The sequence below is a fragment of the Astyanax mexicanus genome, chromosome 7 (genome assembly GCF_023375975.1).
Source record: "Astyanax mexicanus isolate ESR-SI-001 chromosome 7, AstMex3_surface, whole genome shotgun sequence".
Classification (NCBI taxonomy): Eukaryota; Metazoa; Chordata; class Actinopteri; order Characiformes; family Acestrorhamphidae; genus Astyanax; species Astyanax mexicanus.
In genome coordinates, this window is record NC_064414.1 from 57,082,501 (window position 1) to 57,107,801 (window position 25,301).

Genomic DNA, 25,301 nt, shown 5'->3' on the forward strand with positions numbered 1-25,301 from the left:
TAGCTAATGTTGCCTCATTTCTGAGGTAAAATATGAACTATACTACACGAAAACTGTGTTGCCCTGCATCTGAATAACAAAAATAGCTAACGTTAGCTCAGTAACAGCATTAGCTAACTGTTTATTGTGTGTTTTTTGTGTGTGTATGTGTGTTAATTGTGTGTGTGTGTGTGTTTGTGTGTGTGTAGGGGAGGTGTTTATCCAGGCTAAAGCCGCTATAGAGGAGGTGTATAAGATCTACTGTTATCATCATGATGAAGCTAGCGCTCTGCTAAAGAGCTACAACCAGCAGGAGGAGATCCAGCAGCTCTTCAGGACCTGCGTCTCGGCGCTGAAGTACGTCTGAATCACAGCGCTAACCCGCTAATCTACTTTATATTAGCTAGTTTTAACATTAGCTTAGCTGTTTTAATGGTCTAATGCTACGCTAATGAGATAACTAGCTAATTTTACCTCAGTTCTGGGTAAATATACATGTCAAAAATATAACTCAGCATATGATATGCTGTTAGCGCTGTGCTAAGTGTGCTAATTGTTGAGGTATTAGCCTACAGTACCAGTTAGCGACATTAGCCTCGTAGCTACAGTCTCTAAAACTGAAGAAACCGCAGGTGTGTCGTTACCGGTGTTGATGGTAACTGGTTTTAAATGGTCTTGGTTGGGTTTGATGGTTAAACTGGTGTATTAGAGATACTGGGACAAACTGGTTACATTTATTTTGTGTCATTATTAAGAGAAATATTTATTTTTTTCCAATTGATAAAACACACTTTTGTAGACTAGTGTGGTTTTATCTAAATACTAAACACAATTTACAAAATCACTACAAACCCAAACTGCAGAATATCTCATTTATACTGTAAAATTACATATAGCTTTATCACAATCAAACATTTGCACCAGAGATCACACACTTCTTTTAGGTTGCCAGATTTTTGTGTAACTAATGAAACACTGCTGGGTAATAATATAAAGCACTCTTATCTTTAGTAAGCTTTAACATAAAACTGAAATAGTTCAAATAGTAGAACATTCTTCAGATTCTTCACATGTATAAACATATATTTTTTTATTAAATGTTGATTTAAAATGAGTACTTCTTTTATTTATTTATTATTGTTTTACTATTTTATTTCTTATTATTTCTAAATTATTATTATATGTTTTAAATCCCTTTGATGTTATAAATGCTCGGCAACATTGTAAATGAGGGTCACCCTCAATGTTTTTTTCCCGAGTGAAAATAAAGGTTAATTGATTGATTGATTGATATGCAGAAACACGCTGCTGTATTATTTTTATTTTTTTTGTTCACCAAACAAGTCGATGCAACACAGCAGAAATATTTTCATTAGAATAAAAAAAAAAATAAAAAAAAAATACAGAGAAAAACCGGCAAAAAAAAAAAAGATAAAAGGAGCAAGAACAAATAATACAGAAAAAAACATCTTATAAAGTTGTTTTATTCTGATTTGGTTATTGTAAGTGCTTATTTCCTGATTAAAGTGCTGATAATTAATCATTAAGGTGTTTGTGATCAGGTGGATCATATATATTGGCCCAGTTAATTTATGTTGTGTGATTTTTATTGGCAGTGTTTTAATATGGAAAAACGTGTTTTTATGTCAGATCTTTGTGTTTTATGTAGAGAATTGAGTTTATTTAATAAATGCTGAGTTAAATTGTTAAATGTGTGAAAAGCAGAAAATTAGTTAGTGTTAGATTAGTGTTTAGAGTTTTGGAAACTTGAGGAGAGGTTATATCCTCTGAGTGTCAGTTTAAATAATTGTGATACATGTTATTTTAGTGTGTTAATAACTGGAAAAAATATTTCTGTATGTAGTGTATAGTGTATGTGTGTGTGTGTGTGTGTGTGTGTGATTATGGGTTATATAACTGTTATATATACTGTAATAAACTGAATTATTAATAAATTGTATTATTTCTTCTTACAGACAGATCTACGACCAGCAGTGAGTACTCCACTTCTGATTACAAATAATCTGATTTATTTATCTCAGTGTGAACAGGATTAATGTGTGTATTCTAAACCCTGTGTGTGTGTGTGTGTGTGTGTGTGTGTGTGTGTGTGTTGTGTAGAGGGAAGCCCAATCTCCTGGACATGGGGTCTCTCATTATAAAGCCTGTCCAGCGTGTAATGAAATATCCACTCCTATTGGCTGAGCTGTGGCAGGCCACGCCCCCTGACCACCCTGACCACCGCCCCCTGCAGGAGGCGCTGACCGCGGCCAAGATCATCAACATCAACATCAACGAGTTTAAGAGGAGGAAGGACATCGGTGAGTCACCATTATCACTATAATCACTATTATCACCATCATCACTACGCATCACCGATAACGTTTATAACATGATAGCACCTCGTCCACGGCGTTATGCTGTTGTTAAGCAGTTTCTGAGGTCAGCAGTTAATGAGCCGCTGTAAAGCAGTTGCATATGCTGCTCTAAGTGGTCGCTATGGTATCCCAGGTAGTTGTTACGGGAATAATATGCTGTTCCATGTGATTACTATAGTATCCCAGGTAGTTGTTATGGGGTTGGTATGCTAATCCAAGTGGTTGCTATGGTGTCTCAGCTGGTTGCAATGGGGCTGATTTCATTTCCCAGTTGGTCGCTATGGTATCTCTGGTGGTTGCAATGGGGCTGAAATGATTTTCCAAGTGGTCGCTATGGTGTCCTCCTGGTTTTACAGTTACGGTCGGGATGCAGGAGTTTAATCACTAAAGAGTAGAAGTGTGAAATATTTTACACAGAGAAAATAATCCCGTCCGGATGGAGCTTTAGAGATCTCTTCCTCTTGAGGATCCCCCACAGGTGCTCGACTGGGTTTACATGAGATCAGGGAGGGACAGATGGTTCATGTTCACTGTGAGGTGCGCAGTTTGTTTATCTCGGGTTGTAAGTTTGATTTCTGATTGTGTAAATGATCAGATCTGATTATCTGATTAAAGCGTAAATTCTGATTACAGTGCTGAAGTATAAGAGGAGTGATTATGAAGGATCACTGAAGGGGAGACTGAACAAGTTCAACATCCACACCCTCCGCAAGAAAACCGAGCGCATCACCGGATACTTCAAAATCCTCACCGGCGTCGAACCGCAGGTACCCACCCGCTACACACCAAACACCTGCTACACCCGCTACACCCACTACACCCGCTACACCCGCTACACCCCGAACACCTGCTACACCCGCTACACCCCGAACACCTGCTACACCCGCTACACCCACTACACACCCTCCGCAAGAAAACCAAGCGCATCACCGGATACTTCAAAATCCTCACCGGCGTCGAACCGCAGGTACCCACCCGCTACACCCGCTACACCCCGAACACCCGCTACACCCCGAACACCCGCTACACCCTGAAAACCTGTGCCTGTACACGTGCTACACCCGCTACACCCTGAACACCTGTACACGTGCTACACCCGCTACACCTGTATACGTGTTACACCCGCTACACCTGTACACCTGCTACATCCTAAACACCTGCTACACCCTCTACACCCACTACACCCTGAACACCTGTACACCTGCTACACCCGCTACACCTGTACACGTGCTACACCCGCTACACCTGCTACATCCTAAACACCCGCTACACCCTCTACACCCACTACACCCTGAACACCTCTACACCTGCTACACCCTGAACACCCGCTACACCCTCTACACCCTGAACACCTGTACACCTGCTACACCCTGAACACCCGCTACACCCTCTACACCCGCTACACCCCAAACACCCGCTACACCCCAACAACCGCTACACCCTGAACACCTGTACACCCAATACACCTGCTACACCTGTACACCCCAAACACCTGCTATACCTGTACACCCGCTACACCCTAAACACCTGTACACCCTGAACACCTGTACCTGTACAGACACACCCTGAACACCTGTACACCCTGAACACCTGTACACCCGCTACACCTGTACAGATACACCCTGAACACCCGCTACACTCTAAACACCCGCTACACCCCAACACCCGCTACACCCTGAACACCTGTACACCCGCTACACCTGTACAGATACACCCTGAACACCCGCTACACTCTAAACACCCGCTACACCCCAACACCCGCTACACCCTGAACACCTGTACACCCTGAACACCTGTACACCCGCTACACCTGTACAGATACACCTTGAACACCCGCTACACTCTAAACACCCGCTACACCCCAACACCCGCTACACCCTGAACACCTGTACACCCAATACACCTGCTACACCTGTACACCCGCTACACCCCAAACACCTGCTATACCTGTACACCCGCTACACCTGAACACCCGCTACACTCTAAACACCTGTACACCCTGAACACCTGTACCTGTACAGACAAGCCCTGAATACCTGTACCTCTCTCTCTCTCTCTCTGTCTCTCTCTCAGGTGAGGGATGAGGTGTTTGATAAAGAGGAGAAGATGTTCAGGAATCTGGAGAAAGCAGTGAGACAGCTGCTGAAGAACATCAGCCTCCTGCAGCTCTACGCTCAGGTACGTTACTTGCTGTCTCACCCTCTATAGTTCAGAGCTGGAGTTACGAGGTTAATGCTAACGGTTAATGAGGTGGTGTGTAAGGTGTAGGTTAGCGCAGGTAAAGAAGCGTACCTGTCTGTCCTGCAGGAGATGATATCGGTCGCAGTGAGAAACGCAGAAGATCTGGAGACCATGATGAAAGATCCCGACAAGATCGACACCAACGGCTTCCAGTCCCGCAGGAACGGCCACGACCCGTACAAACAACTGGTGAGTACCAATACCTGCACAACACACACCTGCACAACACACACCTGCACAACACACACCTGCACAACACACACCTGTACAACACACACCTGTACAACACACACCTGCACAACACACACCTGTACAAAACACACCTGCACTCATTTCCACTGTTAACGTGAGATAGTGTGTATGACAGGACTGATTTCTTTACTACACTCACTCACGTATCTAGATTGCAGGGTTCTGGGTTGGTGTTTATCAGGGAGATAAGAGGTTTTGTGGTTCTCCTGCAGAGTGATGCAGGGTTCTGAGTTGGTGTTTCTCTGGGAGATAAGAGGTTTTGTGGTTCTGTGGTTCTCCTGCAGAACGCTGCAGGGTTCTGGGTTGGTGTTTATCAGGGAGATAAGAGGTTTTGTGGTTCTCCTGCAGAACGCTGCAGGTACTGGGTCATGCTTATCAGGAAGATAAGAGGTTGTGTGGTTCTCCTGCAGGGTGCGGGTCTGGAGCGGATGCTGGTGGTTCCGCTGGCGGCGCTGCAGGTGATGTTCTCGGCTCCTCAGAAGCTGATTCAGAAGCGGTATGATAAGCTGCTGACGTGCTGCAGCTGCCCGGAGGAGGCGTCGGCCTGCAACGAGGAGCAGCTCCAGGCTCTGAGGGATTATCAGGCTCTGAACGCTCAGCTGGGGGAGGAGCTTCAGCGCTTCAACCGCGCCGCCGCCTCCATCCTCACCAACTGCCTGCTGAGCACCGTGGGGCTGCTGAGGGGACTGATGGAGGCGGCAAGACCCCCCGTCCTGCAGCTACCGGTGAGATCAATACACCAATCAATCACATTAATCACAACAACGATCTGTAATCAATCACAGTTAATCACACCTTTTATTATTTTATCCATAAAACCTATTTAAATGTTTTTCTCTCCTATTTTCTCCCCAACGGCCAATTACCCAACCCACTCACTACGACTCCACCCATCACTAGTGATGCTCCAACACCAGGAGGGTTAAGAAGACCAGCACACGCCTCCTCCAATACATGTGAAGTCAGACTCCGCCTCTTTTTGAACTGCTGCTGATGCTGCAGCATTGCCGAGTAGCATCACAGCGCTAATGCTCGGAGGAAAGCACAGCGACTCGGATCTGATACATCAGCTCACAGACGCAGCCTTGTGCTGATCTCCATCACCCTAGGAGTGATGAGGGGAAAGAGAGAGTGCCATCTACTGTACTGTACTCTACCCAGAGAGAAACAGCAAGGACAACTGTGCTCTCTCAGGGCTCCAGCAGCATGACCGGGATTTAAACCTGCAACCTCCTGATCATAGTGGCAGAGCTTTAGACCGCTGGAACCCCTCAGCACCCTTAAGCCTATTTAATGTTAATAAAAGAGTCAGTGTTATATTGAGAGAATGAAATTATATACATTTCGGGCTCCGAGTGGTCCAGTGGGCTAAGCTCTGCCACTAGGATCGGGAGATTGCTGGTTTAAGTCCCGTTCATGCAGCTTGCCGTCAGCTGCCGGAGCCCCGAGAGAGCACATTTGTCCTTGCTGTTTCTCTCTGGGTGGGTACAGTACAGTAGATGGCGCTCTGCTTTTTCCCCTCATCACTCCTAGGGTGATGTGGATCAGCACAAGGCTGCGCCTGTGAGCTGATGTATCAGAACCGAGTCGCTGCGCTTTCCTCCGAGCGTTAGCACTGTGATGCTGCTCGCTACTGACTTCACTAGTAATAGGAGGAGTCCTAATGAGTGGGTTGGGTAAATGACCGTGTAAATTGGGGAGAAAATTCTCTCTCTGTCTGTAATAGTGTATAAATGTATGTAATAGTGTATAAATGTATGTAATAGTGTATAAATGTATGTAATAGTGTATAAATGTATATGATAGTGTATAAATGTATATGATAGTGTATAATAGTGAATACTGGTGATATTGTGTTCAGGCTCCGCTGTCTAACATCAGTGAGGTGCAGAACAGCATCATGGAGGAGATCAGTAACCTGAGCTTCGTCAGAGAGAGCTCTCAGAAACCCTCTATGGACCGAAAGGTCAGCTTCGAGAGACGAGAACGCAAGGTAACATCACACACCCGTCAATCAACCATTAAGAGTGTTTAGCTCCTCCCACTCAGCGTACAGCAGTTTAGCTCCTCCCACTCAGCCTACAGCAGTTTAGCTCCTCCTACTCAGTGTACAGCAGTTTAGCTCCTCCCACCCAGCGTACAGCTGTTTAGCTCCTCCCACTGAGCGTACAGCAGTTTAGCTCCTCCCACCCAGCGTACAGCAGTTTAGCTCCTCCCACTCAGCGTACAGCAGTTTAGCTCCTCCCACCCAGCGTACAGCTGTTTAGCTCCTCCCACTGAGCGTACAGCAGTTTAGCTCCTCCCACCCAGCGTACAGCAGTTTAGCTCCTCCCACCCAGCGTACAGCTGTTTAGCTCCTCCCACTGAGCGTACAGCAGTTTAGCTCCTCCCATTCAGCGTACAGCAGTTTAGCTCCTCCCACTCAGCGTACAGCAGTTTAGCTCCTCCTACTCAGTGTACAGCAGTTTAGCTCCTCCCACCCAGCGTACAGCAGTTTAGCTCCTCCCACTCAGTGTACAGCAGTTTAGCTCCTCCCACCCAGCGTACAGCAGTTTAGCTCCTCCCACTCAGCGTACAGCAGTTTAGCTCCTCCCACTGAGCATACAGCAGTTTAGCTCCTCCCACTCAGCGTACAGCAGTTTAGCTCCTCCTACTCAGCGTACGGCAGTTTAGTTCCTCCCACTCAGCGTACGGCAGTTTAGCTCCTCCTACTCAGCCTATGGCAGTTTAGCTCCTCCTACTCAGCCTATGGCAGTTTAGCTCCTCCTATTCAGCGTACAGCAGTTTAGCTCCTCCCACTCAGCGTACAGCAGTTTAGCTCCTCCCACTCAGCGTACAGCAGTTTAGCTCCTCCTACTCAGCGTACAGCAGTTTAGCTCCTCCCACCCAGCGTACAGCTGTTTAGCTCCTCCCACTGAGCTCGGTTGTGTTGGCGCCGCCCCCTGCAGGTGCCGGAGGTCCCACGGCAGTCGGAGGCTGACAGGGCGCGGGTGCTGGCGCTGTACCCGCAGGACCGGCTGTATCAGCTGAAGAGGAACTGTAACGCCTGTCAGGAGCAGGACGTCTCGCTGCTGGAGGGGGAGCTGGTGGCCCTGCTAGAGGACCGGGACCCGCTGGGGAGCAGCAGCCGCTGGAGAGTCGACACGGGGGGTGAGTGTGCAGCTTTTCCACTCACTGGTGGCCACTTTATCGGAAACATCCTGACCTTGAGGCGCGGTTAGTAGAGCAGCTCCAGAACACAAAGCAGCTTTTCTTCATTACAGCGTCTCCTCTTACACACACACACACACACTATACACACACACCCTCACCACACGATTGTGTGCAACGTGTGTGTATAATGTGTGTTTATATAATGTATGTGTGTGTAAAATGTGTGTATAATGTGTGTATATGTGTGTGTGTGTGTGTATAATGTGTGTGTATATAATGTATGTGTGTGTGTGTGTATAATGTATGTGTGTGTATAATGTGTGTATATATAATATATGTGTGTGTGTGTGTGCGCAGGTACGCAGGGCTACGTATACTCCTCCTTCCTGAAGGTATATAATCCTCAGAGAGACGTTTCTGAAGGTTCTGAGGATTTTGATAATCTGAGTCTGTTTGTTTCGGGGAGTCGGAGCTGCAGTCTGTATGGCTTCACCTCCTCCGGCCAGCAGGCGGCGCCAGAGAACACGCAGGAGAACAGCGCCGACGCAGAGGAACATGTAGGTTACCTGTCTAAAGGTGGATTCTTAGCATCATTAGCCTAGCATCTCTACTGTAAGATCTCCTTCGTTCTGCTGGTTGAGAACCTCAGACAGTACACAGCAGAATTATCCAGCGGACTTCGTCTGAGGGAGGGATCTATAACTACTGTCTGTGGCGAGTCAGCAGATGAGGGAGATGTAAGAACTTTTAAATAATGTGGACGGTGTTAATCTGATTCCTGAAACACTGATTAGCAGATTCTGGAACTAAAACCTGTTTTTATAATCGCATATCATTAAACCAGTGGAGGGATACATGCTGTATGCAGGGGGTGTAGTGCAGCAGAAAATAGTCCCTAAAGTAAACTGTATTAGTTCAGAAGTTCCACTGTTTTATTACTGTATATAAATATATAAGCTCTGAAGACTAAAGGAGACACACTGACACCTGCTGGAGGACTGATGAACATTATAAACTCATCCTCTGCTGTAGAAACAGAGTTTATATTATATTTACTTTAAAAAGTTCTAAACACGTCTTTATTTCTTATTATATAAAAGTTGCACTTTTTATTATTCCTTTTATTTTTGTTAATAATAACTCAGTATCTCTGTTATAAGCAGTGTATTCAAATAATTATTATTAGTAGTAGTAATATTGTGTTATTATTAATAATAATAATGCAGTTATTATCTGTGGTGTGAGTTTTACAGTGTATATTTATTATTATAGTTATTACAGTGCTATTGTCTGTAGTAATGTTATTACAATGTTAATATTAACTATAATAACGTGTGGTGTGAGTTATATGCAGTGTATATTTATTATTATAGTTATAATGGTGTTATTAGCAGTAGTAATGTTATTACAGTATTATTACTAATAATAACGCAGTTATTATCTGTATTATAGTTTTACGCAGTGTATATTTATTAATAGTTATTATTATATTGTTAATAATAATAAAGCAGTTATTATATGTATTACAGTTTTGCGCAGTGTATATTTATGATTATAGTTATTATTACAGTGTTATTATTAATAATAATGCAGTTATTATCTGTGATGTCAGTTTTACTTGTATATTATAATTAGTACAGTGTTATCAGTAATAATGTTATTACAGTATTATTAATAATGTCTTCTGTCAGTGTATATAGTATACACAGTGTATATTTTTTTACTATAGTTATTAACATGTTATTATCAGTAATAATGTTATTACAGTGTTATTAATGATAACATGGTATTTGTATTATAGTTTTACACGGTATATATTATTATAATTGTTATTACAGTGTTATTACAGTGTTTCTAATGCGGTTATTATCTGTGTTAGTTTTACACGGTGTATATTTTGTAATATAGTTGTTATTACCGTGGTAATAACGTGGTTATTATGTGTATTACAGTTTTACGCAGTGTACGCATTCCAGGCACGCTGTGATAAGGAGCTGACGCTGCAGGAGTATCAGCCGGTCCGGATCCTGCAGTTCTCGGATCTCGGGGGGAATAAGGACTGGTGGTTGGCTGAAGCTAACGGTCAGCGTGGCTACGTCCCGGCCAATTACCTCGGCAGGATGTCCTACGCCTGAGCGGACAGCCAATCAGAGCACAGCTCCACCCTTACCCTCCGTCCTTCACCCAACGACACTTTAAACCGACTGAACTGAACCGAAGAAACCGAACTGAGCCTCCCGGACCGGCGCTGAACTGAAGCAGCACCCGGTGTTGTGCCGAATTCAGAACCCCCGCCAGGAAAAGCACCCTCTCTCGGGAGTGTATTTCTCAGTAAAGTTAAAGCAATTATCTTCGCTATTATTCAGAAGAAAGACAGTGTGTATGCGCTCCGAGAGAGAGAGGTGGAGCTTTTTCTGGAGCCTCTCAGCACTTTGTATTTGTGACAGTGTTCCTCAGCTCACTGATGAAGGTCTAATTATATAAATATCACCGGAGAAATGATCGATTATAGAGATATATAATATATATGTAGAGATATAGAGATATATATTATCAGAGTATATTTAGAGAATTTATTCAGATTGTGATTATTTTATAAAACTGCTCCGCAAAAACCCCAGCAAGTGAAATCAGATTAAACCCAGACTATATATATATTTACTGAAATATAAAACTCAGAACTATTTAAATATTAACTATAATATTCTTTTTTTCTGTATAGCTAATAAAAGGGTTTTATTCTTTTGGCAGGTGTTTTTGATTATTTAAAATAATTTTATTAACACATAATGCTTGAATAAATATATATAAACATATAAACCTGCCTAAAAAGGAAACGCCTTCAATAGATAATTTTAAACATATTTAATTTAATATTATTATTATTTATGTTGTTTATGGCGTTTGTGTTTTTATGATTAAACAATCCTGTTACAAATATGAAAAATATATTAGATTTAGACTGAGATTAAGATGATTTCACCAGTTCTGATAGGATATATTTTGCAGTGCAGAATGTTTCTGTCTGTTAAATAAATCGATTTAAATCGAAATAAACTGAATTTCTTTCCTCATTTCTATAAACATAACTGGAGTCGGTTCTGATCTGTTTGTGTTTGTTATTTTTATTAAAGTTTAAAAGTGTTTATCAGTGCTGTTACACAACATTTCATCAAGCAGCAGCGTCCAATCAGACGCCCAGAACTGGGTAAGACCCCGCCTCCGCTGATGTACTGGGAAAAACTACAGGATTACAGAAGATTAATCATCTTTAATTCATTTAATATCTAATATTTCTCACTGTCAGATCACTCTAACTATATTACACCATTATTCAGCCTGTTTATTATGATTCTATTAAATCATTTAATCTGAATTAATTTAATAATTTGCAGATACAGTTAACTAAAAAGGTTATTTTAACAATAAACAAATTTAAATTTGGATTATTTTCATGAAAGATGCAAAAACAATCAAATACGCATAAAAATAAACAAAATATAAACAAAAACATATATCTGCACTTCGGTAACACTTCAATATGAGATAAGACTGAATAGAACTGGGTTGTATTATTATAATAATATGAATAATAGTGAAATAATGAGAAGATATAGTGGTGAACTGGTGTGAGTGTGAGTTTATCAGTGTTTTATTTCTTCAGTTTTCTCTGAGCTGCTTTTTTCTTCACCATCTGCAGGCGTTTCATGGCGTTTAGTTGTGATTCCTGGGAGGTCGGTGTTTTTCCGTCTCCGGATACTTTAGCCACCGCGGCGCCACCGGCGCTGTTATTATTACCGCTGCCGCTGTTAGTGCCGCCGCTGCTGCTGCCGCTCCCCCCGTTCCCGTTGCCGGACCCCCCGTTGCCCCCCAGGCTGGGGGATGGTGTTGCCCCCGGCGACGACGCCCCGGATACGGAGAGTTTGCCGAGCTGGTCTCCGCTGGACGAGCGGCTCAGGACCTGTTTGCCGAGTGTGAGCGGTGGGGGGGGCTTCAGCGGTGCCGACCCGGACCCCCCGTTACCCCCGTTCCCCCCCGTCCCGCTCCCGCCTGGGGCTTTAGCGCCCGGCTTCACCCCGGCCAGAGCCGACAGACCCATGGGCTTGGGGCCGGCGGGTGGCTGGGGGGGCTTGGCGGCGCCCGGTTGGCTGCTGGTGCCCAGTTTACCGCCGGACGCTGCCGCCGCCGTGGTTTTGGTGAAAGCGGCCCAGCCTGTCAGAGCGCTGCCCGAGGGGAGGGAGGACCCGCCCACCGCCGACGCCCCCGATACCGCCGTAGATACCTGAGATACACACAGAGAGAGAAATATTATATATATATATATATATGCTGAATACGGACAAATCGTGAATATAGTGAGTTTTGAGTTTGGTAGTGCACAGTTACGTAGTGCCTTGTTGGTAGTAAGTGTTGGTAGTGCGTGGTTGGTAGTGTGTGTTTGGTAGTGCGTGTTTGGTAGTGTGTGTTTGGTAGTGTGTGTTTGGTAGTGTGTGTTGGGTAGTAAGTAGTTGGTAGTAAGTGTTGGTTAGCGTGGTTGGTAGTGTGTGTTTGGTAGTGTGTGTTGGGTAGTGTGTGTTGGGTAGTGTGTGTTGGGTAGTAAGTAGTTGGTAGTAAGTGTTGGTTAGCGTGGTTGGTAGTGTGTGTTTGGTAGTGTGTGTTGGGTAGTGTGTGTTGGGTAGTGTGTGTTGGGTAATGTGTGTTTGGTAGTAAGTAGTTGGTAGTAAGTGTTGGTTAGCGTGCGGTTGGTACAACGTGTTTGGTAGTGTGCGTTTTGTAGTACGTCTTTGGTAGCACATGTTGGGTAGCACGTGTTTGGTAGTGAGTGGTTGTTAGTGCCTGGTTGGTAGTGAGTTTGTGTTTTTTGTGTAGAATTTGTTTTGCTGAGCAGAACCCTGGATTAGGTTCTGTGTTTGGGTTCTGGGTTCCGGTTCTCCAGAGCTCACCTTCACCTCCGTCCTCTTGAAGGCCTGGAAGGATCCTGGTGCTTCAGGTTTGAGTTTCAGCTCCGGCTTTTTCACCAGCGGATCTTTCACCACCGGAGCCGCCGACACCACCGCCGCCGCCGCCGCCGGCTTCTGAGGAGCTTTCTGAGTCTTCTGAGCCTGAAATACACACAACACTGAGTATATACACTTACAGTATATACACTATACACACAACACTATATACAATACCGGATTATATACACTATATTCACACGTACAGCTTCTAAAAGAGGATCCGGCTCAGTTTTACTGAAAGCAAGCGGCTGGTGGAGCAACGGAGACTTCAGAAGAGGAAACTGAGTAGATCATTCACTCATAGTAAAACCAAAGAAACGAAGGAGTGAAGATTCTGACTGAGCTCTCTCTCTCAAATTCAAATTCAAATTCAAATGGCTTTATTGGCATGAATTGCAAATAACAACTGCTGCCAAAGCAAACAATAATCAAATTATGACAAAATTGAAGGATAATAAATAATTAACAACATATAAGAAAGAGTAATAAATTAATGTACATATATTTTATGCAATAATAGCTGGGTGGTTTAGTGTAGGGTGGGGCTCTGGTTTCTCTCTCTCTCTCTCTTTGACTGATCATAACCTGGATTCGGATTCATCCGCTCTGAAAGAAGACCGCATCACATCCGCCCAGTTTAAAATGATTCCTCCGCATGCTCGGTGTAAATACCCATTCTCACCAGAGAGGCACTAAATCCCCCAAATCCCAAAACAGACTTCAGCTTTAATAAAAAGTTTAGGAAAGCTCAAACTGCTGATTTTTATTCGTTCTATTTGACAGCTGTAGATTTACTTTAATTTTTACAATATTTCTATTACACTTCAGATTTTTAGTAATGTTTTTTTATAGTACTTATATTTTTATGTAATGCTTGAGAAGAAACTCTAAAGGAAGTACTGACATCAGCGTTACTGATTCAGAGTCTCACCATGCGCTTCATCTGCCGGGTACAGCGGGCGCAGTACCACACCAACCGCGGGTCGTTCACGTCTTTATCCGTCACCTGAGGTTTGTGACACTCCTGATGATACAGGTTATGACACTCCTGACACTCAACCAGCTGATTTCCTGACGTCACCGTCATCTGCCTGCAGATCATCACCAATAAATAATCAATAAACATTATTCACAAATAAATCATTAATCAGTGATGGGTCTGTACATATTAATGTTTAAAACAGTTAAAATACTCTTCCAATAGTGTTGAAAAAAGTGATCCCTTTATTTCTGAAGAAGACTGAAAATATTAAGATTTAATATAAAAAAATAATATGAGAAAAAAATATAAATATTTCAGGTTTTATTTTCAGGTGTTTTGTACTGGATTTGATACACAGTTCAATTCTGAGAGAAGATGGAAAATCAATCAGAATCATTAAAGCACAAATACTGTTCATATCCAGAACAACAGTGTGTAATGTCCTGAAGAAGAAAGTCGTCACTGGTGTACTGGTGTTAGATTAATCTTTACCAGTGTGAAGGAAAGGCTGAAGTTTGGAGAAAAAAAAAGGATCTGCTCACGATCTCAAACATACCAGCTCATCTGTGAAACACGGTGGAGGTAGTGTCATGACGCCTTCTAGGACAGGACTGCGTAACCTTTTTGTATGTTCATTTATTTGGTATTATTTAGTAATATATTTCTAAATGCATTAGTGTGTATGTGTATATATACAGATATTTGGGGAAACAATGAATTTCCTAAATATCAACATATAAACACATACACATACTCAACACTGAGGTATTAACTGTGTACATCAGTGTGTATCAGAGTATCGGTGTGTATCAGTGTGTGTAGTTGTGTACAGGGAAATAGGTGTGTATTAGTGTGTTTGATGTGGTGTACCTGCAGACGACGCAGACGAGGAGGCCCATCTCCATGGCGAAGTGTATCAGTGTGTATAGGGTGTGTGTATAGGTGTGTATAGGGTGTGTGTATAGGTGTGTATAGGTGTGTATAGGTGTGTGTATAGATGTACCTGCAGACGACGCAGACGAGGCCCATCTCCATGGCGAAGTCGTCGGCGTTGGTCTCCTCGCTGTAGGTGAAGTCGGTGAGGGGAAGGTCTTTGGGCTGGAAGGCGATGGGAGATGAGCGATTCTCCACTTTCTCCAACCGCGGCTTCTTCGGCAGATCACCTCCATCTCCCACCTCCACCCGCACCTGCAGCAACACCAATTAAACACCAATAAATACTAATTAAACACCAATAAACACACAAATTAAATACCAATTAACACCAATTAAACACCAGTTAAAACCCAATAAACACAAATTAAACGTCCATTAACCACCATGTAACACCACTTAACACCAATTAATGCTAATTAAGCACCAATTAACACCCATTAAACAAATTAAATCCCCGTTAACCACCATGTAACACCATTTAACATCAATTAAACGCCAATTAAAAGGTGTATGAGTCTGGTGTATAAAGAAAAGACATGTAGTGAGTTGCGATGGTGATGATAGTGATGGTGGTGGTGGTGATAGTCATGATGATAAAGGTGGTCATGATAGTGATGGTGATCGTGGTGGTAATGGTGATGATGGTAGTAATGATGATGATGATAGTGATGGTGATGATGATGAAGGTGATGGTGATAGTGATGATGGTGATGATGGTGATGATAGCGATGGTGATAGTGGTGGTGATGGTGATGATGATAGTGATAGTGATGATGCTGATGATAGTGATGGTGATGATGGTGATAGTGATGATAGTGATGATGGTGATAGTGGTGATAGTGATGGTGATGATAGTGATAGTGGTGATGGTGATGATGGTGATGATAGTGATGGTGGTGATAGTGATGATAGTGATGATGGTGATAGTGATGGTGATGATGGTGATAGTGGTGATAGTGATAGTGATAGTGATGGTGATGATAGTGATGGTGATGGTGATGATGGTGATGATAGTGATGGTGATGATAGTGATGGTGATGATAGTGATAGTGATGGTGATGATAGTGATAGTGATGGTGATGATAGTGATGATAGTGATGGTGATGATAGTGATGGTGATGATGGTGATAGTGGTGATAGTGATAGTGATGGTGATGATAGTGATGGTGATGATGGTGATAGTGGTGATAGTGATAGTGATGGTGATGATAGTGATGGTGATGATGGTAATGATAGTGATAGTGATGGTGCAGGACCTTCTCTGCAGGTCGTTTCTCCGCTTCTTTCTTGTTTTTCTCGGAGGCGCTGGATTTGCTGCTGCTGCTGCTGCTGGATGAAGATGAGCTGGAGGAGGATTTGGAGTCCTGCTTATTTATTTTTGGTACGGAGACTTTAGACACCTCCACCTCCTGCAGAGAAACAGAGGAACCAGTATCATCATCACATCATCATCACATCATTACATCATAACATTATCATCATCATAACATCACCATCATATATATCATTATCATAATCTTCATCATCATCATCACATCATCACATGCTTCTGAACCAACCTGGAGAGAATCTCTCACCCAAAATTCAGCAACCAAAATAATTCAGTTTAAAAAAACTCTGGCTGATAATGACTTTTGTTGTTATTGTTGTGTTTTGAGATGTTAAAATGTTCTGTGTTTAATAAATATGTTTAACTGCTTTTAGACACAAAGACAAATTACTGCAATTTAATTTAAGTGTAAAAAAAACTTTAGTATTGTTTTTTCAGCCAAAAGTTTGACTTAAAAACTCTTTAGATTTGTGTTTAATTGTGTAATTTTTTCAGATCTATGGTTTAGTTTCCGGACCTGGGTTAAGTTTAGTCTTGGAATAAACAGCATTTAAATGGAGAGTAAAATAGAGTATAAAGAACAGCGCTTCTCAGCCGTCAAAATCTTCTCATGATGTTGACTTAAAAACTACAGTTACAAAAACATGGAGCTCATTAACTGCATAATAAATCATATTTATTTCATTAATAACTGAAATGTGAATCATTCCAGTTCTGCTTTAAATTATTATAAACTTTTCCTCTAAACACTGAGATAATTTCACCGGAGTTTGGTGTTTGTGTTTCTCCTGATTGGTTTCTGAACACAGTATATAATCTGAGTGCATGATTCCTGATATAATAAATAAAATAATTAATATAAATATAATAAAGTGGTTCTGACCTTCAGGGAGGTTCTGTAGGCTGAATCACTTCCTCTGGAGAGAGACTCGTCCAGCAGAGCCTTCAGCTTCTCCGCCGAGTCTTTACTCTTAGAGTGGAGATAACCCAGACCCTTCAGAAAGATCGGGTCCAGATCCAGAGTCACCGCCCCCGCCATCACCGCACCTACCAAACACCACCAAAACACCATCAAACACCATAAAAAAACACCAAAACACCATAACACCACCCCTACCAAACACCATTAAAACACACCAAAACACCACCCCCACCATCACTGCACCTACCAAACACCACCAAACACCATCAAAAAAACACCAAAACACCATCAAAACACCATCAAAACACCCCCGCCCCTACCAAACACCACCAAAACACCATCAAACACAATAAAAAAAAACACCAAAACACCATCAAAACACCATCAAAAAAAAAACACCAAAACACCATCAAAACACCATCAAACACCATCAAAAAAACACCAAAACACCATAACACCACCCCTACCAAACACCACCAAACACCATTAAAACACACCAAAACACCACCCCCACCATCACTGCACCTACCAAACACCATCAAAACACATAACACCACCTCCGCCATCACCGCACCTACCAAACACCACCAAACACCATCAAAACACCTTCAAACTCCATCAAACACCATCAAAACACCATAACACCACCCCTGCCATCACCGCACCTACCAAACACCACCAAAACACCATCAAAACACCCCCGCCCCTACCAAACACCACCAAAACACCACCAAACACCATCAAAAAAACACCAAAACACCATCAAAAAAACACCAAAACACCATCAAAACACCATCAAACAAACACCAAAACACCATAACACCACCCCTACCAAACACCACCAAACACCATTAAAACACACCAAAACACCACCCCCACCATCACTGCACCTACCAAACACCACCAAACACCATCAAAACACCATAACACCACCCCTGCCATCACCGCACCTACCAAACACCTTCAAACTCCATCAAACACATAATGAATCATGTAGTAACTTAAAAACAGTGTTAAACAAATAAAATACTCTGTGAAGTATTTAGATACTCTTATCTGAGGAGCTGTTTGTTAACTTGTGGTTTCTGAGGCTGGAAACTCTGATAAACTCATCCTGTACAACAGAGGAAACCCTCGCTCTTCTATCCTTTAAGAGTAGAGAAGAGTAAAGTATCTGTAGGTTACTATAGTGTAGTATAGTATAGCTGTAGTATAGTGAAGTATAGTATAGTATGAGTGTTACTCGCCTGGTGCTGTGGATAATCCCTGCGGGGTCTGTAGGGTTATACTCCGCGGGGTTAGAGAGTATTAATGTTTATATTACTGTATTAAATCTGTATTTTACGGTAATTCCGGTAATAAAGCCGCTCCGGTTCGGATCACCCGAACACACAGAACCGGTCCCCCCGCTAAACCATCCGACCGGAAACACGCAGCCTGCTGTAGTTCCGCCCTCAGAGCAGAGCGGGTTAATTTATTTAGTTTATTTTAATTTTTATTGTATTTATTTACAATAACATTAACCACATTAATACCAGCGCTCACACCACTAATAATAATAATAATAATAATAATAAAAATAATAATAATAATAATAATGTCTGTAATGCAGCAAAAAAAAAAAAAATATATATATATATATATATATATTCTCCCAGCAGCACTAGTATTAATCGACATTACAGGGAAATAACATTTTCTTCTGTTCCATATTTCCATTCTGATAAAAAAAAAATATTCAAAATAATTGTATTGTTACTCTTTACTGGAATGTAAATAAGAATAGATGAAATCATTTACCTGCAGTGAGAATGAAGAATTTTCCAGACTGTGAGGAGAATAATAGTTTATGATTAAAACTTAAGTTTATATTATAATATAGTTATTATAGTTTCAGAATGCTTATTATTTACAGATTATTATTTACAGTTCATGAATATAATAATAAATATATATTAGTGCTGCTGCCACACTGTAGATTTACTCCTAGGTCTAGGTCACAGATTCTGATTGGGTAACAAAAGTCTTCTCACACACACAAAATATAAACATAAAATAATATTTGAGTTTTTAAATATTGGAACTGTAAATTATTGAGGAATGTAGTTTGGTGCTAATTGTCTGAGGAACTCGTCTCATAAACAGGTGATTTCTGGCACCCAGGTGAGATTCTAGAATCAGAGATTTAGACCCCAAAAAACTATTTTGTGGGAAAACAAAACTGCACTGACTTTAGACTTGATAATAAAACACAGTGGATCAACAGCAGCAGATGACAGACATGTGTCTCCAAACCATACATTTTTTGAGAGGCACAAGCACATCTTTTCAGCAGATAAGAATAAAAAACTGTTAGAACTATCTTGTACTATTAGTAAAAGATAGTACACACTGTAGCACCTCCCCTTTAATGTAATAAACACAGAGAGCACTATTTTAGCACCTCAGTTTAATCAGTTTAACCAGCGTCTGATTTTCAGTCTGCAGCAGTAGATTACTAAATAAATTTAAAAAGCGTCAGACGGCAGAATAAAGAGCGCTGTTTAATTGTGAAAGACAGCGTGAATAGAAAGAGATTGTAAATTTGCACCGAGAGGAATCTTTAATTTACTTCTTAAAATTCTGTTCATGATCTCCTTTCTTAGATTTAAACATTTTAGCTTATCAGAGATAAACAAAGAAAAAACAATAAAAACACAACTTTATGCTTTTATTTTACAGGCGCTGGGACTCTTTTATGGGTGTGTGAGCCACGCCCCTGATGACACATGATTAATCTAAATAAAGTAAATCTTGAGATTAAAACAGAAAAAAGTCCTTTATTTTCTGTACAAATTAATCTGGACACAAATCAGCAGCGAGAGAGTCGTAATCCCTGAGATCCTCCAGACTTTTCATTCAAACAGTGTAAAATATACATGATGCTAACGAGGCAAATTACTCTGAATACTCGAATTACTCTGAATATTCAGATTACTCTGATTAATTACTGCCTGCGTCCTCTAATCTCTCTGAAAGTTCATTTGGCCACAGCGTGGTTAATATTCATGACGTGTTCCGCTGTTCTGGGCGTGGCTGGGCAGTGGTTCTGGTTCTGGTTCTGCAGAGTCTGGGACTGTTCTGGAGGTCTGAGGTGATTCTGCAGCGCAGGTTGAGGGTATGCTAATAGAATTAGCATCATTAGCATCAACAGAATCATTAGCACCAGTAGAGCTGTGGTTCATGTTGAGACTAAATGCTGTCATGTTCTGATCTGATTGGCTCTCGCTGTGGGCGGGGATGTCTGTAGATGTGCTAGAAGCATTAGCATCATTAGCTTCTTTAGCATCTTCAGCACTGTTAGCAGCAGTTTTAGCATTGCTGTTGAAGGTGAGACTGGGTGCTGTTTTGTTGTCTCTGAGGTCGGTGATGTTCAGGGTGACGTTAGTGTCGTCAGCGCCGTGACGTTTCGCAGTTGTCTCATCTGCGTCGGATTCGCTCTCGCTGTTGATGGTGATGACGGTAGGGGACTTCCTCTCGCGCCGCTCGCGGCTCCTCTTCCTCCTGCTCTTCTTCTTGCGTTTCTTCTTCTTGTGCTGACGTTTCTTCAGCAGAGCTTCTCCAGAGTCGCCCTCGTAAACGATCTCCACGCTGGGGCTCCGGCTGCTCCTGTGCTTCCTCTCGCGTTTCCTCTCGCGCTTCCCTCTGCTTCGCTGTTTCCTGTCCTCAGCAGGATCTTCTGTTTCCTCGGTTCCAGAAGGTTTGAGATGCAGGGATTTGTATTTGCATTTCCCGCCGGGTTTGACGTGCCGTGACTTTCTGTGGGTGGAGGACGGTGAGGGGGGTCCAGTCTGCCTCCTTTCCCGGCTACGGCTTTTCCTGCTACGGCTTCTGCTGGTGGAGCGAGCGCGAGAGCGTTCACATGACCGAGCGTGAGAGCGTTCATGTGACCGAGATCGATAGTGTTCCCGTGACCGAGCACGTTCCCGTAAAATAGAACGTTCCTGCGACCGAGCGCGAGAGCGGTCCCGTGACCGAGCACATTCCCGTGAAATAGAACGTTCCTGCGAAAGACCGCGGGAGTGGTCCCGCGACCGTGCGCGAGAGCGCTCACGCGACCCAGCACGATAGTGTTTCTGTGAAATAGAACGTTCCTGTGGCCGAGCGCGATCCTGTGGCCGAGCGCCATTGCGTTCCCTTGAGCGAGAGCGATCCTGAGCGTAAGAGCGGCCCTGCGATTGAGCGCGAGAGTGATCCCGTGTTTCAGGACTTCTGCGAATGTAGCTATAGTGTGTGCGAGTGTGAGTCCTGCTGCTTTCGTAACTATGGTGTTTGTAAGACAGGTGTGTGTGAGACAGGTGTGTTTGATGTCGGTAAAAGGACGAGGTCTCTTTACTTTGTCTCCTCTCTTTAGAGCGAGAGCGCCTCTTGTGGCCACGTGAGGAACTGTCTCTATATCCAGACACGTCTCTCCGTTTGCTCTCTGATCGCCTCCTCTCCTCGTCTCTGCTGTTTTCATGCCGGCGGTTTGTAGAGGAACATCTCGGGGACGCTGGACGCCGGTCGAGGGACGGCCGGTCTCTGCCGGTAGCTGTGGGTCTGTGAGGCGATGCTGATTGGTGGGAGCTGGGCGAGTCAGGGGGAGACGTGAAGCGAATGTGCTGAGGCTGAGTTCTTATAACGAGTGGAATTCTCTTGGTTTCTTTTTCTTTAACTTCTTCTTCTTCTTCTTCTTCTTCTTCTTCTTCTTCTGTATCGGACGAGAGCTGGACCAGCTCCGGAGTTCTCTCTGATGTTGGTTTAACAAAGCCCACGATCATACAGTCGTCCTCGCTGCCGCTGTGGTCGTCCACACCCGCCACAACTCTGTCTGCAGCCGCAGAAGGTCCTGCTAAGGGTCCTGCAGAAGGTCCTGCTGAAGGTCCTGCAGAAGGTCCTGCTGACGGTCCTGGTTCTTCCTCGCTGTCTGAATTGCTGGAGGCGACGGATACGGTGAAAACAGGCGGTGGCTCGGTGGAATAGGACGGGCCGGGAGTCTCGTCGTCCCACGGCGTCTGGCTCAGCGTCACCGGCACTCTGGCTCCGGTCAGACCAGCCTCGTCCTCGGAGACAGTGATGACGGACGAGTCGGAGCCGCTGTCATCGGCGGACGGAGCCGGACAGTCGTACACGGCGTTCTGGTCGTACGCCTCCATGTTGAACGGCGAGCGTGCGAAGCTCTGGAACTCGTGCAGGAAGTGCTCGGTGCGAGACAGCAGGAAGGGGCGGAGCTCCTGCAGGACGGCGGGGTCCAGCATGTCGTAGCGCGTGATCTGAGACATGACGATGTGCTGGACGATGTTCACCAGCGAGCCGTGAGTCCCGTACAGAACCGTCAGCTCCCGCTTCAGCCACGGCACCAGCCGGTGGAGACACGCCGGGTTCCCACGGAAGAACTCCGCCGACGTGTCCCGCGACCGGCCACCGTCCCGCACGTCCCGGACCCGCAGGCCCCGCCGGTACAGCATCCGCCGGAACTGGATCAGCTCCTGCTCCTGTAGAGTCCTCAGCGTCCGGCCCTCGCCCTGCGCCCGCTGCCGCGCCGCCAACCTCGCCACCATCCGCCGGAACCCGCGGTCGTTACCCTGAGACACGGGACCTGAGAGCAGAGGAGCAAAACAGGATTTCAGTTATTCACTCTCTGAGTAATTCATAATAATAATCATAATAACGATGATAAGAAAAGTAACTAGGCCTGTCACAATACTCAGAACAAAACATTTTGGGTAGTATGGTAATATCTGTAAAGTTGGTGATTTCAGCAATATCTGTAATATCAGTAAGATCTGAGATAATTATACTGAGATAGTTATACTGATAACAATTGTGCTTACATACATTTGATAATATCGGTGATAATGCAATATTAATAATATTTGTCAAATATGGAGAAGAAAAGGAATAAGAGATTGGGGTGATTTTAGTAAAATCAGTAGTTAAAAAAGAATAATAGGTCTGGATGATTTCAGTGATTTCGGTGATATCAGTGATTTCTGTGATATCTCTGATTTCGGTGATTTCAGTGATTTTGGTGATATCTTTGATTTTAGTGATATTGGTGATTGTTAGTGATAAGAGCGTAGGTGTTTAACTCTTACCTGACAGACCCTCGAACATGACGCCGTGGTCGGGGGGCGGGGAGGTCCGGCGCTCGGGCCGGCGGTCTCCGGTCAGCGTGGTTCGGTAGCGGAAGCGGTGTCCGGCCAGGCTGCCGAAGGAGCCGGTCTCGGTGGGGCGGAGCCGATACTGCTGGAAGTCGTGCTCTGATTGGATGGAGTGGTAGATGGAGGTGAAGGGCTGTTTGCACAGCGGGCACTCTGCCTTGTTCTTGGCCCACTCCTGAATGCAGCGGAAGCAGAACCGGTGGAGACATTTATCCACATACGAGATGTTCCTGAACCCGTCCAGACAGATCGGACACTTCGAGTCCGGAGACGCTTCTTTAGAGATGGTCTTTCCCGCCGTCGCCGCGCTGGGAGACCCGTCCTTCAGCACGTCCAGCTTCATCTTCGCCGACGCCATCATCACATCACCTGCACAACAAACACACAAACAAACAAACAAACAAACAGAGTAAACTCTTGCTCTTCCTTTACTGGGGCGGTCCTGATGAGTGCCAGTTCCCTCATTATAATGTTTTTGATGGTCTTTGCGCTGTCTGAACTTGATGATACTTTCAAAGTTCTTGAAATTCTTCTCTTTGGATTAACTGACCTTCATTTCATCTTAGAGCATGTTTTTCTTTATTTAGTTAAATAGTTGTTTCTTCTCATAACCTGGATTAGAACATTACTCAAATTTTCACTATTCACTGTATACCTGTAACTCTACCTCTTCACTACTTTACTTTAACTGATGCTGAATATTAATATAATGAACTGTAATTATTATCAATATGCTTTTAATAAAGATCTGTAACTAAAACCAATTTAATATGAGTTTATTAGAGTTACTCACCCAACCAGCTTCAGTCACTCAATTCTTCACACACACACACACACACACACACACACAAACACACACACACACACACACAGTAGAGTGTGAGGAGCTGTAAGTGGTGTGTTCTGTAGGTTTTTAGAGTATTATTTATTAGCTTTTATAGTTTATTGGTGAGATAATAGTAAGCTATTCGTAAGTTATTAGTTAGTTAATAATGAGTTATTAAGTTATTGTTGAGTTGTTAAAGAGATATTAGTGAGTTAATAGTGAGTTAATAGTGAGTTATTAGTGCTGAATTGTGTGTAAAGTGAATTAAAGCTTTTACTTACAGTAACCGGCTCTACAGAACCCCAGCGGTCAGTACCAGAACCCATACAGTTCCTCTAACCCGGACCGGACCCAATCCGGACTATTTTAATCCGGTTTAAACAATAAAAAAACGATTTATAAGCGACACTCCGCGATAAACAACCGACCTCTCTGCCGGAAACAGGAGTTCAGAGCGTCCGGTTATACTGTCAAAATAAGAGCCCCGTGTAAATTAAACGCTATATAATATAAAAGTCCCACGGTAAATAAACGCTTTATAAAATAAGAGCCCCACGGTAAATAAACGCTATATAAAATAAGAGCACCGCGGTAAATAAACACTATATATAATAAAAGCCCCACGGTAAATAAACTCTATATAAAATAAAAGCCCCATGTTTAAAGAAGGCTATAACTACAAGCTCCACGAAAAAAACGGTATATAAAATAAAAGCCCTCTAATACTAAAATGTGACAATAAACCATACATTGATATGGTCGTACAGAAATATTAGAACTATTTAGAACTATACAGGGCCATGTTCAGTATTAGTTAAACTCTGATTAGATGTAGACGTTTTTTAGTTATAAAGGTGGCGCTGCTGCTGCTCTTCTGTCCTCTGGGTGATTCCATGATTTTTGCATTTTTAAATGTTTTAGAAGCTACATACTTCCAGTATAATACGGTACAGTACAGTATATTATAGTACAGTACAGTATCATACTGTATAGTGCACTATAGTGCACCAAACACTGCACCTTTAAACACTAAACAATAAATTACAGCTGATTTTAGAATATAGAGGCAAACTCAGAATACAGCCAAACCATCACTGATCATCAGTAAATTTTACATTTA

At 43.2% G+C, this 25,301-nt stretch overlaps 2 protein-coding genes and 1 long non-coding RNA gene across 4 annotated transcripts in view; 1 reads left to right on the plus strand and 2 right to left on the minus strand.

Moving 5' to 3' along the window:
• The window catches only part of arhgef38 (Rho guanine nucleotide exchange factor (GEF) 38), a 25,100-nt gene extending 14,921 nt beyond the window's left edge, over positions 1 to 10,179 (plus strand). The window contains exons 4-14 of one of the 2 annotated variants that reach the window (XM_049481352.1): positions 189 to 336; positions 1,956 to 1,973; positions 2,101 to 2,300; positions 2,991 to 3,124; positions 4,431 to 4,535; positions 4,665 to 4,787; positions 5,261 to 5,575; positions 6,712 to 6,843; positions 7,799 to 8,000; positions 8,361 to 8,560; positions 9,956 to 10,179. In XM_049481352.1, the coding sequence (XP_049337309.1) occupies positions 189 to 336; positions 1,956 to 1,973; positions 2,101 to 2,300; positions 2,991 to 3,124; positions 4,431 to 4,535; positions 4,665 to 4,787; positions 5,261 to 5,575; positions 6,712 to 6,843; positions 7,799 to 8,000; positions 8,361 to 8,560; positions 9,956 to 10,138 (1,760 nt within the window). In that variant the 3' untranslated portion in view covers positions 10,139 to 10,179. Of the gene's footprint in view, positions 1 to 188; positions 337 to 1,955; positions 1,974 to 2,100; positions 2,301 to 2,990; positions 3,125 to 4,430; positions 4,536 to 4,664; positions 4,788 to 5,260; positions 5,576 to 6,711; positions 6,844 to 7,798; positions 8,001 to 8,360; positions 8,561 to 9,455; positions 9,495 to 9,955 lie in introns of those variants that run through there. The other variant, XM_049481353.1, reaches the window with a different exon arrangement.
• LOC125802945 (uncharacterized) lies at positions 3,972 to 4,420 on the minus strand. Its single transcript, XR_007439988.1, has 3 exons — positions 4,322 to 4,420; positions 4,151 to 4,269; positions 3,972 to 4,057 (listed from the first exon to the last, which is right to left on the minus strand). It is a non-coding gene; the product is annotated as an uncharacterized LOC125802945 (long non-coding RNA).
• Positions 10,180 to 11,108: 929 nt separating the features above from the next.
• Positions 11,109 to 24,642, minus strand: ints12 (integrator complex subunit 12). The gene is made up of 9 exons (XM_049480990.1): positions 24,463 to 24,642; positions 23,290 to 23,724; positions 20,217 to 22,790; positions 17,135 to 17,298; positions 16,178 to 16,330; positions 14,989 to 15,173; positions 13,935 to 14,094; positions 12,947 to 13,105; positions 11,109 to 12,285 (listed from the first exon to the last, which is right to left on the minus strand). Exons 2-9 carry the CDS (start codon positions 23,714 to 23,716, stop codon positions 11,656 to 11,658), a joined length of 4,452 nt encoding a protein of 1,483 aa, XP_049336947.1. The 5' UTR covers positions 23,717 to 23,724; positions 24,463 to 24,642; the 3' UTR covers positions 11,109 to 11,655.
• Between the last annotated feature and the right edge of the window lie 659 nt (positions 24,643 to 25,301).